The 16,356-nt window shown below is 37.5% G+C and overlaps 1 protein-coding gene across 3 annotated transcripts in view; it reads right to left on the bottom strand.

Annotated features, from left to right (window-relative positions):
• Nucleotides 1-13,770, bottom strand: part of LOC148299677 (protocadherin-like wing polarity protein stan) — a 36,791-nt gene extending 23,021 nt beyond the window's left edge. For all 3 annotated transcript variants that reach the window (XR_015839047.1, XM_088275818.1, XM_088275819.1), the window contains exons 1-8: nucleotides 12,467-13,770; nucleotides 8,055-8,256; nucleotides 7,225-7,365; nucleotides 5,215-5,414; nucleotides 5,014-5,139; nucleotides 3,749-3,915; nucleotides 1,916-2,058; nucleotides 630-809 (exon numbers count right to left, since the gene is read on the bottom strand). Coding sequence is in view for 2 of the 3 variants with exons in the window: in XM_088275818.1 (XP_088131944.1) it covers nucleotides 630-809; nucleotides 1,916-2,058; nucleotides 3,749-3,915; nucleotides 5,014-5,139; nucleotides 5,215-5,414; nucleotides 7,225-7,365; nucleotides 8,055-8,256; nucleotides 12,467-13,713 (2,406 nt within the window). In the remaining variant the exon portion in view is untranslated. The remainder of the gene's footprint in view (nucleotides 1-629; nucleotides 810-1,915; nucleotides 2,059-3,748; nucleotides 3,916-5,013; nucleotides 5,140-5,214; nucleotides 5,415-7,224; nucleotides 7,366-8,054; nucleotides 8,257-12,466) is intronic.
• Nucleotides 13,771-16,356: the final 2,586 nt, after the last annotated feature.

Here is a 16,356-nt window from a genome sequence, read left to right as displayed (position 1 = left end):
TATTATAATTCTTGAATAAAAAGGTTATGACGGTCAGCAAAAACTTTGTTAAACATAATCAAAATTCAATTATAAATAAATAATTGCAAAAAAGTCATTTTTCTTGAAAATTCGAAAAATCACTCTTTTTACAAAAGCAAACTTTAAACGGAAAAATATTTACAATTTATATTTGAAGCACTAACTTTGTGATTTTCCATTTTATAATTAAAATGTAATTAAATTTTATAATAAAACTTTGTTTTAAAATATATAAATTATAGTGATATATAAATTTATAATGATTTTAAAACAAAGTTACATTTTAATTATAAAATTGGAAAAATATATTTTTTCTTTATTTGTAACAGGAGAAATCAAAATATCACATGCAGAACCCAGACCCAAAAATCGTGTTGACTAGTTATGTTATTAAAGTGTGAGTTTCTAAAAAAGAATAAAAGGTCTGTTTTTGTGTTTTTTTTCTTCCTTGCGAAGGTGTTGTTTTAATGTGTTTTTCACTACCTTCTCTTTAATCGGCTTTTTCGTATAATTAAAATAAAAAAATTGAACAGGTGATAATTCTGGTGCAAAGATTGATATTGAAATGATACGAGCCTCCGATGCACTGAGACACGATGTATTCATACCTGGAAATTGAATTTGGATTGCTCCTCCCTGTCAAGTTGTCTGGTGGTGAAAATCCAACCAGTTCTGGAATCTATCCCCAAGGGGAATTTCTCTGCACCGCCCATTGTTGCCAGATCTCGCTCATTGACACTATAAGTCAGTTCGGCATTCGGACCTTCATCAGCATCGTACGCTTGAACCTGTAACAGAGATAAACATCACTGAATGATTACACATTTTTTTAATTATTAATTTTAAAAAGGCTCAGTATAAGAATTAGGTATCAAATTGTGGTAGAGCGGGTTCGAACCGAGAAACTCTGACTCAAGAGTACGGCACACTAACCACGGGACCACAACGCGACCAAAGTCACTGCATTCAATATTACGCAGACAATCACGAGATGTTGACAAAATAGCAATTTTCAAAATGTAAACCAAAATTTATATTTTTAACTGTTTTAATGGCACCTGTCAAAAAAATTTAATATATATAAACAGAATTTATCAAGGAACTTAATGCATTTGAAAACATAATATATTTTATATTTAAATTGTATCCTACAATTTTAACCATGTTACTATAAATGTATAAAAATTATCTTTTTATTTAAAATTTTCTGTTTTAAATTAAAACACCAAAAATAAGTATTTGTAACGCCTGTGAACCGCTGGCAAAGAGATTTGATAATTATGAGCATATATTTAAGACCTTAACAAAGAGATTGGTATATAATATTCATATAAAAACAACAGTATAATTCCTTCTTATCTGCCTTTGAAATGAGGCCAGCGCAGAAGGTAAAAATACCCTTCCCGTCCTTGAGCATCAATCGACCAAACGGGTAGAAATACAAATGATGACAATTGTTCATATTGCTTCCTGTAAATTACAAGCCCCGCCCCCTCGCTTCGAGTTGATACTATTAACCGAGAGACGCTAGCTCCTCCCACAGGAGCGTGTGCGTATATCCTGGTACGTAAGATTGTAAGTTCTTCCGGTTCTTTGGACACGTTGCCCGCGCCAATGAGGATAGCCTGGAACAACTGGTTGAGATCGGTAGCCTGGAGGTGAAGAGGGGGAGAGGAGGATCCCCGCACGATGAACCAATTAAGTTAAGGCAGAAGCAGGCATCTCGGTGGTTGGAGCGCTACGTGCAACGCAGACAAGGAATAACTCCCGAAGAGTCATTGCTTCCACAGGGGTCACAACCCTCAGTACTGAGGAATAAGATGGAGAAGAAGATTGTATGGGTCACAGAGTAATCAGTATAGGAGGCAGTATAGGAGTTTAGTGAAGGCCTCACCCTGACGATGCTGTAGCCGGAGGGAACACTCTCGCTGACGGCTTCTTGGAAGAGGGAGGTGTAGAATCTCGGAGCATTGTCATTCACGTCCTTCACATTCACCAGGAGTTGAGTTGTATTGGAACGGGAAGGACTGCCACCATCTGAACAAAATCAATTTAATTAAGTGCAAATTGTATAATCTATCTACTTTATATATAATGGGTAAAGGTGTGCAATACTGGAAAACTGCATCAATATTCCATGCCAGTAAAACATCTTACATAAAATTAATTACTCAAAGCTTACTTCTTCAAACCGTTATCCGCAACCGATGGTGCATAGGGCACCGTGTTATAAATAAAACAGTGTTATCTTGATCGTTAAACCATGAAGGAAAAGTGATCAGCCCTCCGCTTCAGGTGTAAGTCGAGGGAAATATTGAATAAATATTAGAGTGAAAAATCACTTGTATTTATTTGACCCCCCCATCTGGGAATCGAACCCTGGACCTCCAGTATGGAGCAGAGCGTGCTGACCGTGCAGTACGGAGGCTGACTTTACAGTCAAAGTTTACAGCGATAAGAATTCTCACAACTAATAAAATAGATTTTATTATAAAATTATAATGTGGACAGGTTTACAAGCAAATAGATTCTTCCTCAAGACTAATTATTGTTTTAGTAAAAGCTATTAACAAATAGAGTAGAGATCGGGTAGGTAAATAATAAAAAAATGGCCATATTCAACCAAGCTCTGCTAACTGACAAATATTTCATGTAAATAGTTGTTTTTAGTATTAATAAGTCTAGAGGAAGAAGCTGTTTACTTCGAAATAAGTGGACGTTATAATATAGTTTTAATATAATGTATGTAAAGTGATTTTATACCGAGGTTATTTTGTAGATTATAAAAATCGAAAATCGTAAAGTTGGTGCTTCAAATATTTAGTAAAGGAGTTTTTAGTGCTCAATTCTTGGATATGTAGATTCTTTGAAATATACTTTGACTATTAACTATTTATTAACACGTTGACTGCCAACTACGAGATAACTCTAGGATCGCGTTCTTTGCTAGGACGCCGACTATGAGTTATCTCGTAGTGTGTTTACTTGCCATATTCATTCAGCTACGATAAATTGCCTAGTATATCAGGGCTAATATGGATAGATTCTGGGAAGATAACAAAAATCAATGCTGGCATATATGAACAGAAAATTTATTAAAAATCCAGAAGTAAAATAATATTTGTAAAAATAATTGGCTTTTTAGACCGGAATTCTGAAAATTCCTGTGGCAGTCAACGTGTTAAAAGGGTAAGTTACCCAATAAAATAATAATTCACAAAAAAAAGATACATCGCTACTCCTTTCAAGAACGTCATAAATCAAAAAACTTTTTTAAAAATTTTCAGAACATTTTTGAAGTTTAAAAATATAATACAATGTATTAAAAATAAATATCAAGCCACTTATTTAACTTTTTACTGTGCAACAGATCTTTTTAGGTAACATCTGAAGGTTTTTTCTCCATATCAAAAATATTTAATATATTTTAAAAAAATAATTAAATAATACCTTTTCTTCAAAATGCAAAAACAACACTTTCTGCCCTGTAGCGGGTAAATATTAAGTTAAAAATATGCCGCTTTTGCTGAGATATAGTACATTTTCTGGGCATTCCGAAAACACGCACAACTGAAAATTAACGATTTTTGATTTATGAAGTTCTTGAAAGGAGTGAGCGACATGTGAACCCATAGTTCTGATGTTGAAAATGTAAGGAAATTTATATTGAAAACATAAAAGCATTAACTCTGTATGAGGTGGAGATTGCGATCCCACGCGTACGCACCTTGCGCCCTTATGACGAGCCTGTAATTACGCATCAGCTCGTAATCCAGGGGTTTGACGAGGGACACATCACCGCTCAGGCTGTCGATAGAGAACTGTAACTGAGTGTTGCCACCGATGATCGCGTATCTTATCGCAGCATTGGCACCTAGATCAGCGTCAGTTGCCCTGAAATTTGTTCAATGAAATATTTCAATTTCAATTCAATTTATTTATTTCAATGAATACATACATTGCAAACTATAAAATTTTTTAATTGTATACATTAAAATCAAATATATGCAAGAACTATTGCTAAAGGTGTAGAAGAATCCCACTTCGGAAAACTCCTTCAGACACATGGAACAGATCAATATCCAATGAGATATTGTTCAACATAGCAGTAGCTCTTCCTACAGGCACAACCATCGGCAGGTTGGTCCTGTGTATAGGAATGTGAAACAATCTATGTCGACGCTGTCTTAGGTAACTATCGGGAACATACAGACCAATGTTCCAGATAATTTCAGGATTATCGATCATACCGCGCAACAATCCATAAAAATGCGTAATCAAATACACATTTCTTCTAGTCTTTGATAAGTGCGCGGGCATGTAATATGTACTAACCATATTGAGGTGAAAATAAATTATCCTGTCTCTGCTGGACCCTGACCTCACCTGAGTGGTGCATTGGGCACCGTAATAGAACGACACTTTCTTAACTAGATCCTCGTTATACCAAGGTTTATGATTATATGGTCGTGAGCTCCAAATTGTCAGATATAAAAGCGGAATATGTTTGTTGTCATGCAGATGCAGTGGGGTGAAGGAAATCACCAGGACATGGGAAAGGAAATGGAGGAGGAATAGCAGGTATTATAAAAGGAAAAGAAGGATAGGAGCAATATTCTTCGTACATTATCCGCACCCAAATGGTGCATATAGCACTGTACCATATAAACGCAGTATTATCTTGATCATTAACACACGAAGGAAAGGTGATCAGCCCTCTGCTTCAGGTACAGTCCAGGGTAATACTAAATAAATAGTAGAGTGAAGAAGTCACTTATATTTACTAAGCCCCCCCTCTTGGGAATCGAACCCGGGACCTCCAGAACCAGGGTAGCCGAGCATGCTGACACCACGCAGGCGGGCATGTAGCGTAAATAAATGAAAGTGCATTGTTCAAGTGGGCGGTTTCCATCGGAAAACACCAGATTAGTAATTGAATAAAAATAAAAATGAACTGAGAAATATTTGATAGTGTCAGGTTGAGGTGCCCACCGTATATGCGCTATGGTGGGGTTATGCGCAAGGTTCATGTCCTCGTTCACGGACACCGTGTAGGTTCTCTCGCTGAACTGGGGGTAGTTGTCATTATCATCCAGAACTCTGACGATAACGGTGGCGCTGAAACCAAAACATGCGAATTAGACAATACATTGTTGCGAGTGTGGCTAACAGTTTGGTTGTATTCACACATACCTGGCCGTTCTTCTGTCCGTGACCGGGCTAGCTTGATCCGAGGCAAGAACGACGATGGAATATTTGGACGCTCTCTCTCGGTCCAGCTGAGACCTCGTAGACAGAATTCCGGTTTTTTGATCCATTCTGAACGCAGCAATATCTTCCTCCGCAGAACTTAGGTTGCCTTCTGATGTCACAGATTCAATAGAATATTCAACCTGCGTACATAAATCTAATGTTATATTCTCAACTACTACAAATGACACATCGCTCACTCCTTTCAAGAAGGTCATAAATCAAAAAACATGATTTTTCAGGAGCACGTTTTTAAAGTTTGAAAATATAAAACAATGTATTAAAAATAAATTTCTAGCCTAAATACTAAAATAAATTGAACTTTTTACTGTGCAACAGATCTTTTTAGGTAAAACCTGAAGGTTTTTTCTCCATTTGAAAAATATGAAGTACATTTTAAAAATAATTAAACAATACCATTTCTTGTGCAAAAACAACACTTTCTGCCCTGTAGCGGGTAAATATTAAGTTACAAATATGCCTCTTTTGCTGGGATATAGTACATTTTCTGGGCATTCTGAAAACATACACAACTGATAATTTTATTTATTGTTTCGGCATTAACTTTGTGGTAAGACATGTTACAATAATTAAAGAAAACACTTCGTTTTTTACCACTTGAGTTTTATTATAGACTACATGTTTCAGAAGCAAAACTTCCATCATTCAGGTCTGTATAATAACTAAAATATAAAATATAAAATTGTTCTATAAATAAGGATAGGGGAAAGTACGGGTTCAATAACTAAAAATATTTCGAAAATCTTACCCTTACGTATCCAACCTGCATATTATACAAATAATAATTTACATAAAATCCTCGATAACTCAAAATCTAAAATTGATTTATTACAAAAAAGTGGTGTTTATGAAATTTCGTGTGGAGATTGTGATACAAAATATATTGGCCAAACTGCGAGAAATTTAAAGATTAGAAGTAAAGAACATCAAAGCGGTCTTGTTAGTAATTATTTTTCGGAATTTGCAAATCATATAATAGATACTAATCACTCATTTCACTCCCATAAATTAAAATTATTACACCTTGTTCCATATAAAGGCCTAATTATGAATTATCTTGAAAATTTAGAAATACAAAAAAACCTGAATTCTAATAATAATTTATTAAATAATATATTGTTTCAAAATTCTTCGCCATTGCTTTCAATTTTTCCTTTGTTTTCAAACTCCGTTCCTTGACTAACCCCTTCCCATACTTTCCCCTATCCTTATTTATAGAACAATTTTATATTTTATATTTTAGTTATTATACAGACCTGAATGATGGAAGTTTAGCTTCTGAAACATGTAGTCTATAATAAAACTCAAGTGGTAAAAAACGAAGTGTTTTCTTTAATTATTGCAACTGATAATTAATGATTTTTGATTTAAGACGTTCTTGAAAGGAGTGAGCGATATATTAAATGATAATGTAATCCAAAACATTCAAAATACTGAATGAAGCTGTCTAGAAGCACTCTATCCGCCATGAGCAACGTTAAGTATTGCATGTATAGCATTACATCTAACAGATAAAAAAAGTCCTAGGTAAAAAACCTATCGTTGTAACAAAATCTTAAAGCAATTGGTGAACGACTTGACAAGGTTTGAGACTTTGAAATATATTGTATTTGTTTTGTTTACTTGTTATTTGTTTAAAGGGTACATGCATATTTTGTTTTTCTATAAATCAATTACATTTTTAAGGAGTGTCAATTGTCAATTCTGGACACTGGTGCCTTCATACTATTAATAGTCGGGGACACGAGGAAATATAATACCGATTCTACAGCCCTGAACTTTGTCTTAAATATATTGCTGTTTTCAATTTGTGTGCTGTAAGAAACGCCATTATTATGTCTCTGCTATTACATTCAGTGAATCGGACCGTCTGAGCGGGACATTTAATAGGATATAGATGGTAGTGATGTAAACACTGTAATTAATATTTACCTCAGCATTTTTCCCAAAGTCCTGGTCTGTAGCCTTGAGAGTGATGATGGTAGATCCTTGACTGGCTCCTTCCCTGACAGAAGCTTCATACTCTTGGAGCTCAAATACCGGGGTATGATCGTTGCAATCCAATACGTTAACCTACATGAAAAGCATTTTCAATCAACACAATGGAAAGGTACTAAAATACAAAAAAAAAAAATTAAAAATATTTATGTAAATAAATTGATGTTGTGTTTTTCTCAATTAACACTATGTTCTAGGAAATATTATAAAAATCAAAACATTGAAGGTGAAAGCAACCGTCAATAAGCACACTGTCCGCCATGAGCAATACTTAGTATTGTGCGCGTTGCTATTAGGTTCAACAGATAGCACTTTCATAGCATACTAAAAGTATGATTGTATTTTATTGCGAAATCGTGTCAGAATTTCGAAGCAATCAGTGAATAACTTTAGGAGATTTAAGATTTTGAACATTTAAAATTCTACACCGTGCGCCTAAAATTCTTTGCAGACAACTAATCTCAAAGCTAAGTACACGGCTGCTCTGGGCCCTTGTAAGGTGCTATGTTTCACCGCCGTATAAGATAATAGGAGCAATGCAGGCATTGTATGGGCGGCACTTGGTCTTCGCCGAGTATAGATCCGATCTCCAGCTGCCTTCATACTGTTAAATGTGGACCCTGCGAGTCCTGATCGCACTCCCAGTTCCTTTTGAAGGCTGCCATTTTCAGTTACTGCCATTTAAGTACTTGAAACTCTCGATGAGCTGGTCTCCAGCCAGACTTCGTGCTGCTGGGAGCGGAGGAGTGCAGTGGCGGGTGTACCTGGAGGGTGGTGGTGCCCGAGCGCGGCGGGAAGCTGTCGTCCACGGCCGTGATGCAGAAGTAGTGCACGTCCACCTGCTCGCGGTCCAGGCGCGCCAGCGTGCTCACGGTGCCCAGCCGCGAGTCCACCCCGAACAGGCCTTGCGAGCGCGAGTCCAGCAGGCTCGTCATCGAGTACGTCACGGGGCTGTTCTCGGGGTCCCTAAATCACAAAATATTAAATTAATCAAATACACGCGGAGCCGATAAACACAACCAATTTTGGAGTAAGGTCCTTACGATATATGTATTGCCTATACCCAAATTAACCAGCTGCCTGACATATCACTCACTCCTTTCAAGAACGTCACAAATAAAAAAATCGTCAATTTTCAGTTGTGCATGTTTGCGGAATGCCCAGAAAATGTACCATATCCCAGCAAAAGAGGCATATTTTTAACTTAATATTTACCCGCTACAGGGCAGAAGTGTTATTTTTGCATTTTGAAGAAAAGGTATTGTTTAATTATTTTTTTAAATATACTACATATTTTTCAAATGGAGAAAAAACCTTCAGATTTTACATAAAAGATCTGTTGCACAGTAAAAAGTTCAATAAGTGGCTTGATATTTATTTTTAATACATTGTATTTTATTTTTAAACATTAAAAACGTTCTCCTGAAAAATCAAGTTTTTTGATTTATGACGTTCTTGAAAGGAGTGAGCGATATATAAAATAGAACCTACTCGGGGATCCAAAATGAATGATTTGATGGGATACTATTTAATTGTAAAAGAAAAAACACTTGTTTTCTACCACTTGAGTTTATTTTATTATGAAGACTAGTTTCGGAAGCTGTGCTTCTATCCTCAGGTCTAAATATAAACTATAAAGTTTATAATCAAAACGTAAATTTGTTTTAAAATCACTATAAATATTTGATGATAACTTAATTATAATGTCTACCGGTTTCGAAGCTAACAGCTTATTTTTCAAGACTGATCAATACTAAAACACTATATTTTAAAAATAAAATGGAAAAACACCAAGTTATTGTTTCAGATTTAAATAATACAACTAAATTTGTCCACCTTCGTATTGTAATGGCCAGTACGCTCGGCTACCGTACTGGAGGTCCCGGGTTCGATTCGCAGGGGGGGTCAAATAAAGTTAAGTGGTTTTTTCATTGTTATATTTATTCAATATTACCACGAACTGGTTGGTACCGGAAGCGGTGATCTGATCACCTTTGCTTCGTGTGTTAACGATCAAGATAACACTGGCAGTGCCCTATGCACCATTGTAGTGCGGATAAGGGTTGGAAGAAGATTTTTATATAACGGACTTTTGGCTTTGACGTACATCGCCTCCTCCCGTTATATCGAGGTTTTACTGTAATATTATACGATATAAAGAAATAAAAAATAAACCAAATATTCGTACTACGTATATATAGGGTCCGCCATCTAAAGTTTTTTTTTTCAACTAGTGCTTATTTCGTGAATGGTAACACTTAGCTCATGTCTGATTTGACAGATAATTAGTTTTATCCTTCCGCTGAGCGAATATGGTTGTGTATACGCTTGAACAACGCTGGGAAATATTGCGACATTACTTTGAAAATCATGGTAATGTTGCAGAATGTGTGCGAAAATTGCGTACGGTTTTTGGAAGAAGAGAAGCACCGTCAGCTCCGTATGTTCGTTATCTTGTGAAAAAAGTGAAAGAAACTGGCATCCTCATCGATAAACCAAAGCGTGAAAAGCCAAAAACAGTGCGTACACCCGAGAATATCGATGTTGTGGCAGAAAGTGTGCGTGAAGCGCCATCAACATCAATTCACCGTCGTTCTCAACAATTGAACATTTCGGAGACATCATTGAGACGAATTTTGCATAAAGACCTTGGTATGACGCCATACAAAGTCCAATTGGTTCAGGAGTTGAAGCCAACTGACCATCCAATGCGTTTTCGCTTCGCTGAGTGGGCCTGCGATCGACTTACAGAAGATGCCGATTTTGCCAAAAAAATCATCTTTTCGGATGAAGCTCATTTTGATCTTGGCGGGTATGTAAACAAGCAAAATTGTCGTATTTGGGGCACAGAAAACCCGCACGCATACATTGAAAAGCCGGTACACCCAAAACGAGTCACTGTTTGGTGCGGATTTTGGTCCAGAGGCATAATTGGGCCATTTTTCTTTGAAAATGAGCAAGGAGTGGCCGTTACAGTCAATGGCGATCGTTATCGGGCCATGTTGAACGGATTTTTGTTCACAAAAATTGAAGAGGAGGATATTGGCAACATTTGGTTTCAACAGGACGGCGCTACGTGCCACACAGCCGAAGCTACACTCGATAGCACTTATAGCATTTTCAAAAAAAATAAGTTATTTGGCGGACCCTTTATATCCCTGATAAAAGACGTAAATTCTACCAAAAGCTGTTCAAACCAAAATGCCTACTTAAAAATAAAACAGTTCGTGTATAAAACACATTTCATATTTGTCGCGTTTCTCGTGAAATAAATGTAACTTTTTATAGCACCTTTTTTTACCAAAGGTCGCTAGAAGGTTCTAGAGAACAAAGGGACCGAGCAGTAAGCCCACGTGTTATAAATCAAAAACTTTATTAAAGTGTGTAACAGCGGAATGGCGTCCGTCGCCAGCGGATAAACGCGCCAAAATAATTCCCGCCCCAGTAAATTTATGATCCTGGCGTGAAAAAACTAATGCCCTGTCTACCTTTCCGGTGGGAATCTCTATATTCGCGGGCCGAGAGACGAAACTATGCATTGTAAGCGAGTTCATCCCCAAACCCTCACTTTTATACAATCCAGTAATATCCCAATATTCCCCAGTGATCAAACCACCCGAGTACAATTGTGGGTTAGATTCTTTCGTATGTTAGTTGAAGTTTTGAATCACCTTGCCTTCACGGGAGTAACGATCACGATAACACTGCGTCAACACGATGCAGTGCCCTATGCACCGTAGGGTGCAGATAAGGGCAGTGATGGGATTCAACAATTTCAAGAACCGGTTCGCTCTTTGGGTACTACCCCTACCCCCCTCCCTATAAAAACATAGTTTTTCATTTATTCATTATTTGTTTTATATTCTGCACATAAACGGAACATTCACATAACAACTGAGAATGCTCCAATTATAATAGTAGGTACAGATTTAAAAGTCTATTAAAAGTAATGTTACAAAGGGTTAAAGACCAGTTCGGCAAACTATAAAAAAATTAAGCACCGCTTCGCCAGAACCGGTGCAAACCGGCTGAATCCCACAACTGGATAAGGGGTAGAAGAAGATGGTTCATGTTACGTGTACTAAAATATTTATTTTAACAAAAAAAAACAAACAGATATAATGCTGTATATCTCTTATTCTTTAATTTTATGCTCTTATTCTACAAAAATGTAGTTTCTGCACATTGGTCCTTCTCGTCAGATGTGACGATATGCCAATATTACATGTCGCTCACTCCTTTCAAGAACGTCATAAATCAAAAAACTTGATTTTTCAGGAGAACGTTTTTAAAGTTTAAAAATATAATACAATGTATTAAAAATAAATATCAAGCCACTTACTGAACTTTTTACTGTGCAACATATCTTTTTAGGTAAAACCTGAAGGTTTTTTCTCAATTTGAAAAATATATAGTATAATTAAAAAAATAATTTAACAATACCTTTTCTTCAAAATGCAAAAATAACACGTTCTGCCCTGTAGCGGGTAAATATTAAGTTAAAAATATGCCTCTTTTGCTGGGATATGGTACATCTTCTAGGCATTCCGAAAACACGCACAACTGAAAATTGATGATTTTTGATTTATGACGTTCTTGAAAGGAGTGAGCGATGTGTAACAACATAATGTAACATGTGTGAAATTTAGAAGCGTTCAATGACTCGGCAGACCAAATTATTTATTCACTTGCATACAACGATGTGGACGTCAAAATGCAAATTTGTATCAAGCAGCATAACTGAAGGCCACCGCAAACCTTGAATAGAATACGCAAATAGTGACAACATGTTCAACGGTCATCAGAGGAAATCGGTATTATTCTGTCTCGCAGGCGTATATGCGCGATATGAGACCGTGTGTGTTATACTTAGGCAATCAAGGCGCTATATGCGAACAACTACGGTAGCGACGGTATTAAAATTACTTTAAGGTAAAATATACGATAAATCGCAACTTAATATTCTTTAAATCCAGGTGAAATTTGACTTTTTTTGGTGAATTTTTTGCTTAAAATACCGTTCTTGTATTGAAAAAGGACGTTAGGTAATTTAAAAAAAAATGTTACGGTGTTCTGGAAAAGCCTTTTGACGATCAGCGGATGCTAGGGCGCAGGGCATTGAAAGCACTTTGTTATTTTGGTAGGAATTGGCGGTGGAGTAAAAGCAGGTACTGACCTCGCCCTGACGGTGGTGACCAGGGTCCCGGGGTCTTGCTCCTCGGCGACCGACGCCACGTACAGCGCCTGCTCGAAGAAGGGGGACTGGTTCCGCAGCTCCCTCCGCACGCGGCGGGCGATGTCCGTGTCGTTGAGCTCCTGGTGGTGGTACACGATCTTCAGGCGGTGCTCCGTGTCCACGATGTCCTGCCGGTCGCACTTGTAGCCGAACAGCACCGTCACCTTCCACAACTGCTCCTGTATGCAGACGTCCTCGCTGGCGACCAAGTCGCCTTGCGTCGACTCTATGGAGAACCGCTCGTCGTCCACGTACAAGAAGTACACCTTGCAGTGGACTTGTATCGTCCTCGGCAAGAAAGCCGTCAACGAATTGATAAATTGAGATTTCCTCAAGCAGATCTGATTCCACTTATCGGCGGTGGGAATAGAAAAGCTCGCGTAAGTCTCCGAGATCCATTGTTTCGCTACCGACAGCTTTGTGTGTATCGCCATGTCGAAGGAATAGTTCCTTTTTCTCCTACTCTTCCTGAGGTGAGCCATCTGAAACGAGTAGTAGGCTTCATCGTCGAAGGATTCCCTCTTGGTTCGCTTTAAATCGTAATTTCTGCGACCGTACGTATGTCTGGTCCATCTGGAACGTAGGCGCGCTTCGTATTCTTCGTCCTCCAGCAGCCGGACGTCCGTTCCTTCCGGAGCGACGAACGAGATGTCTCTCTTGTCTCTGTGGAAGTATTCGACGCTGTCGTACTCGGAAGAATCTTCGTTCGACTCATCGTCCAAACGGTCATTATCGAAATTATCTTGGTCGCGCTCGAGGGCTTCTTCCGCGTAGGCCTTGTTCGGATCGTTTCCGTACCCGCAGTCGTAGCCGGTTATCAGTATCCTAAGAGGGAGGCTATAGTAATCTATGTCTCGTATTCTATTCGATGTCGATTCGATGTAGAGGGTGAAGAGGTTGGGATACAGTACGCCGTCGCAGCGAAGGCGCTTCCTGAGGGACACCGTGCCCTTGTCGCGATCCACGCGGAAGATGTGGTGCACGAAGTTGGCGGTGCGCCGAGAGTTGATCTTGTAGTGCCGCTCCGAGCCCAGCTTGTACACGGAGGCGTCGAACACCTCGCGGCCCGCGGGCAGGTCGTCCGGCAGCAGCAGCAGGTAGGGCGCGCAGGGCCCCGCGAGCCACGCCGCGCACAGCACGCACGCCGCCCACAGGCCGAGGGGCCGCCATGGCCGGTACAGCACCATGCTCACTATCTGCCCCTACGCAGCGTGCCTTTGTTGCGCTTCCAGCAGAACGGGAACATTTTCTGAAAGAAAAAAAAAATCGGATTTATTATAATCTGCTTTCTTTCATCAGGGTGAATTCGGATTTATTATAATCTGCTTTCTTTCATCAGGGTGAATTCGGATTTATTATAATCTGCTTTCTTTCATCAGGGTGAATTCGGATTTATTATAATCTGCTTTCTTTCATCAGGGTGAATTCGGATTTATTATAATCTGCTTTCTTTCATCAGGGTAAATTCGGATTTATTATAATCTGCTTCCTTTCATCAGGGTGAATTCGGATTTATTATAATCTGCTTTCTTTCATCAGGGTGAATTCGGATTTATTATAATCTGCTTTCTTTCATCAGGGTGAATTCGGATTTATTATAATCTGCTTTCTTTCATCAGGGTGAATTCGGATTTATTATAATCTGCTTTCTTTCATCAGGGTGAATTCGGATTTATTATAATCTGCTTTCTTTCATCAGGGTAAATTCGGATTTATTATAATCTGCTTTCTTTCATCAGGGTGAATTCGGATTTATTATAATCTGCTTTCTTTCATCAGGGTGAATTCGGATTTATTATAATCTGCTTTCTTTCATCAGGGTGAATTCGGATTTATTATAATCTGCTTTCTTTCATCAGGGTGAATTCGGATTTATTATAATCTGCTTTCTTTCATCAGGGTGAATTCGGATTTATTATAATCTGCTTTCTTTCATCAGGGTGAATTCGGATTTATTATAATCTGCTTTCTTTCATCAGGGTGAATTCGGATTTATTATAATCTGCTTTCTTTCATCAGGGTGAATTCGGATTTATTATAATCTGCTTTCTTTCATCAGGGTGAATTCGGATTTATTATAATCTGCTTTCTTTCATCAGGGTGAATTCGGATTTATTATAATCTGCTTTCTTTCATCAGGGTGAATTCGGATTTATTATAATCTGCTTTCTTTCATCAGGGTGAATTCGGATTTATTATAATCTGCTTTCTTTCATCAGGGTGAATTCGGATTTATTATAATCTGCTTTCTTTCATCAGGGTGAATTCGGATTTATTATAATCTGCTTTCTTTCATCAGGGTGAATACATAGATTTATATTAGAACAAATTTACAAGTATTAGAGATTATTGAATTTTATACAATATTTTTAGGATGGTAATGTAAAAATCTTGACAGACGCCAACCAGGGTCTACGACTTGTCATTGGCCAGTTTAATTTTTTTTAAATCAATTTATAGACTGTGTAGCGTTCAGCATTCGGCCCATGATAAAACATCAATTACTTGGATTTATTAAAGCTTGTATAGAAACTATATATCTTTCAACAATTTATAGACTGTGTAGCGTTCAGCATTCGGCCCATGATAAAACATCAATTACTTGGATTTATTGGGGCTTGTATAGAAACTATGTATCTTTCAACAATTTATAGACTGTGTAGCGTTCAGCATTCGGCCCATGATAAAACATCAATTACTTGGATTTATTAAAGCTTGTATAGAAACTATGTATCTTTCAACAATTTATAGACTGTGTAGCGTTCAGCATTCGGCCCATGATAAAACATCAATTACTTGGATTTATTAAAGCTTGTATAGAAACTATGTATCTTTCAACAATTTATAGACTGTGTAGCGTTCAGCATTCGGCCCATGATAAAACATCAATTACTTGGATTTATTAAAGCTTGTATAGAAACTATGTATCTTTCGAAGCTTGATGTCTAAAATGAATTATCCGTTTTTGTTAAATATAGAAATAACTATAAACTGCTGCCGAAAGTGGAAAGGGTGAAATTACACCTAATTTAAAAAATAAAAGCGTGTCCGAATGAAAAGAGAATAATTATTTTAAGTACGTGTACGCACACCACCTCCAGCTCAGCGCACGCACTGCGATGAATTAACAGTTCACATTAGCGTGGAAGGCGCAGCGGAGTCCACTAAATTGCAGGCATGGAACTTAACTGGCTTCCCAAAGCGTTCGGGGTAGTAAGGAGTCTGAGCCAGACATAAAGGTGCTCAGGTGGGACGTACCTCCTAGAGACCGGGACAATATAACCTTATTCATAGCGTATAGTCATTTTCGGGACAGAAATTACACCCAGTTTAGAAACTAATCAAAACTTCTACAAGATTTTAGTCAATGATATAATGACCATAAAAAAGTACTAATTTCTGTATGTCTTTTTAGTACAGTCACCTTAAGCACACGTTACAATTTCGCATATCGCTCACCCCTTTCAAGAACGTCATAGCAAAAAACTTGATTTTTCAGGAGAACGTTTTTAAAGTTAAAAAATATATTAAAAATAATTATCTAGCCATTTATTGAGCTTTTTAATGTGCAACAGATTTTTTTAGGTTAAGCCTGAAGGTTTTTTCTCCATTTGAAAAATAATTAGTTTATTTTTAAAAAAATAATTCAACAATACATTTTCTTCAAAATGCAAAACAACACTTTCTGCCCTGTAGCGGGTAAATATTAAGTTAAAAATATGCCTCTTTTGCCGGGATGTAGTACATTTTCTGGGCATTCCAAAAAACATGCACAACTGAAAATGGACCAATTTTTATTTATGACGTTCTTGAAAGGAGTGAGCGATATA

Source organism: Brachycentrus maculatus, unplaced genomic scaffold (genome assembly GCF_059751285.1).
Source record: "Brachycentrus maculatus isolate JH-2025_06_01 unplaced genomic scaffold, ASM5975128v1 h1tg000999l, whole genome shotgun sequence".
NCBI lineage: Eukaryota > Metazoa > Arthropoda > Insecta > Trichoptera > Brachycentridae > Brachycentrus > Brachycentrus maculatus.
Note: the sequence above shows the minus strand (reverse complement) of the source record. Positions and strands in the feature narration are given on the sequence as shown.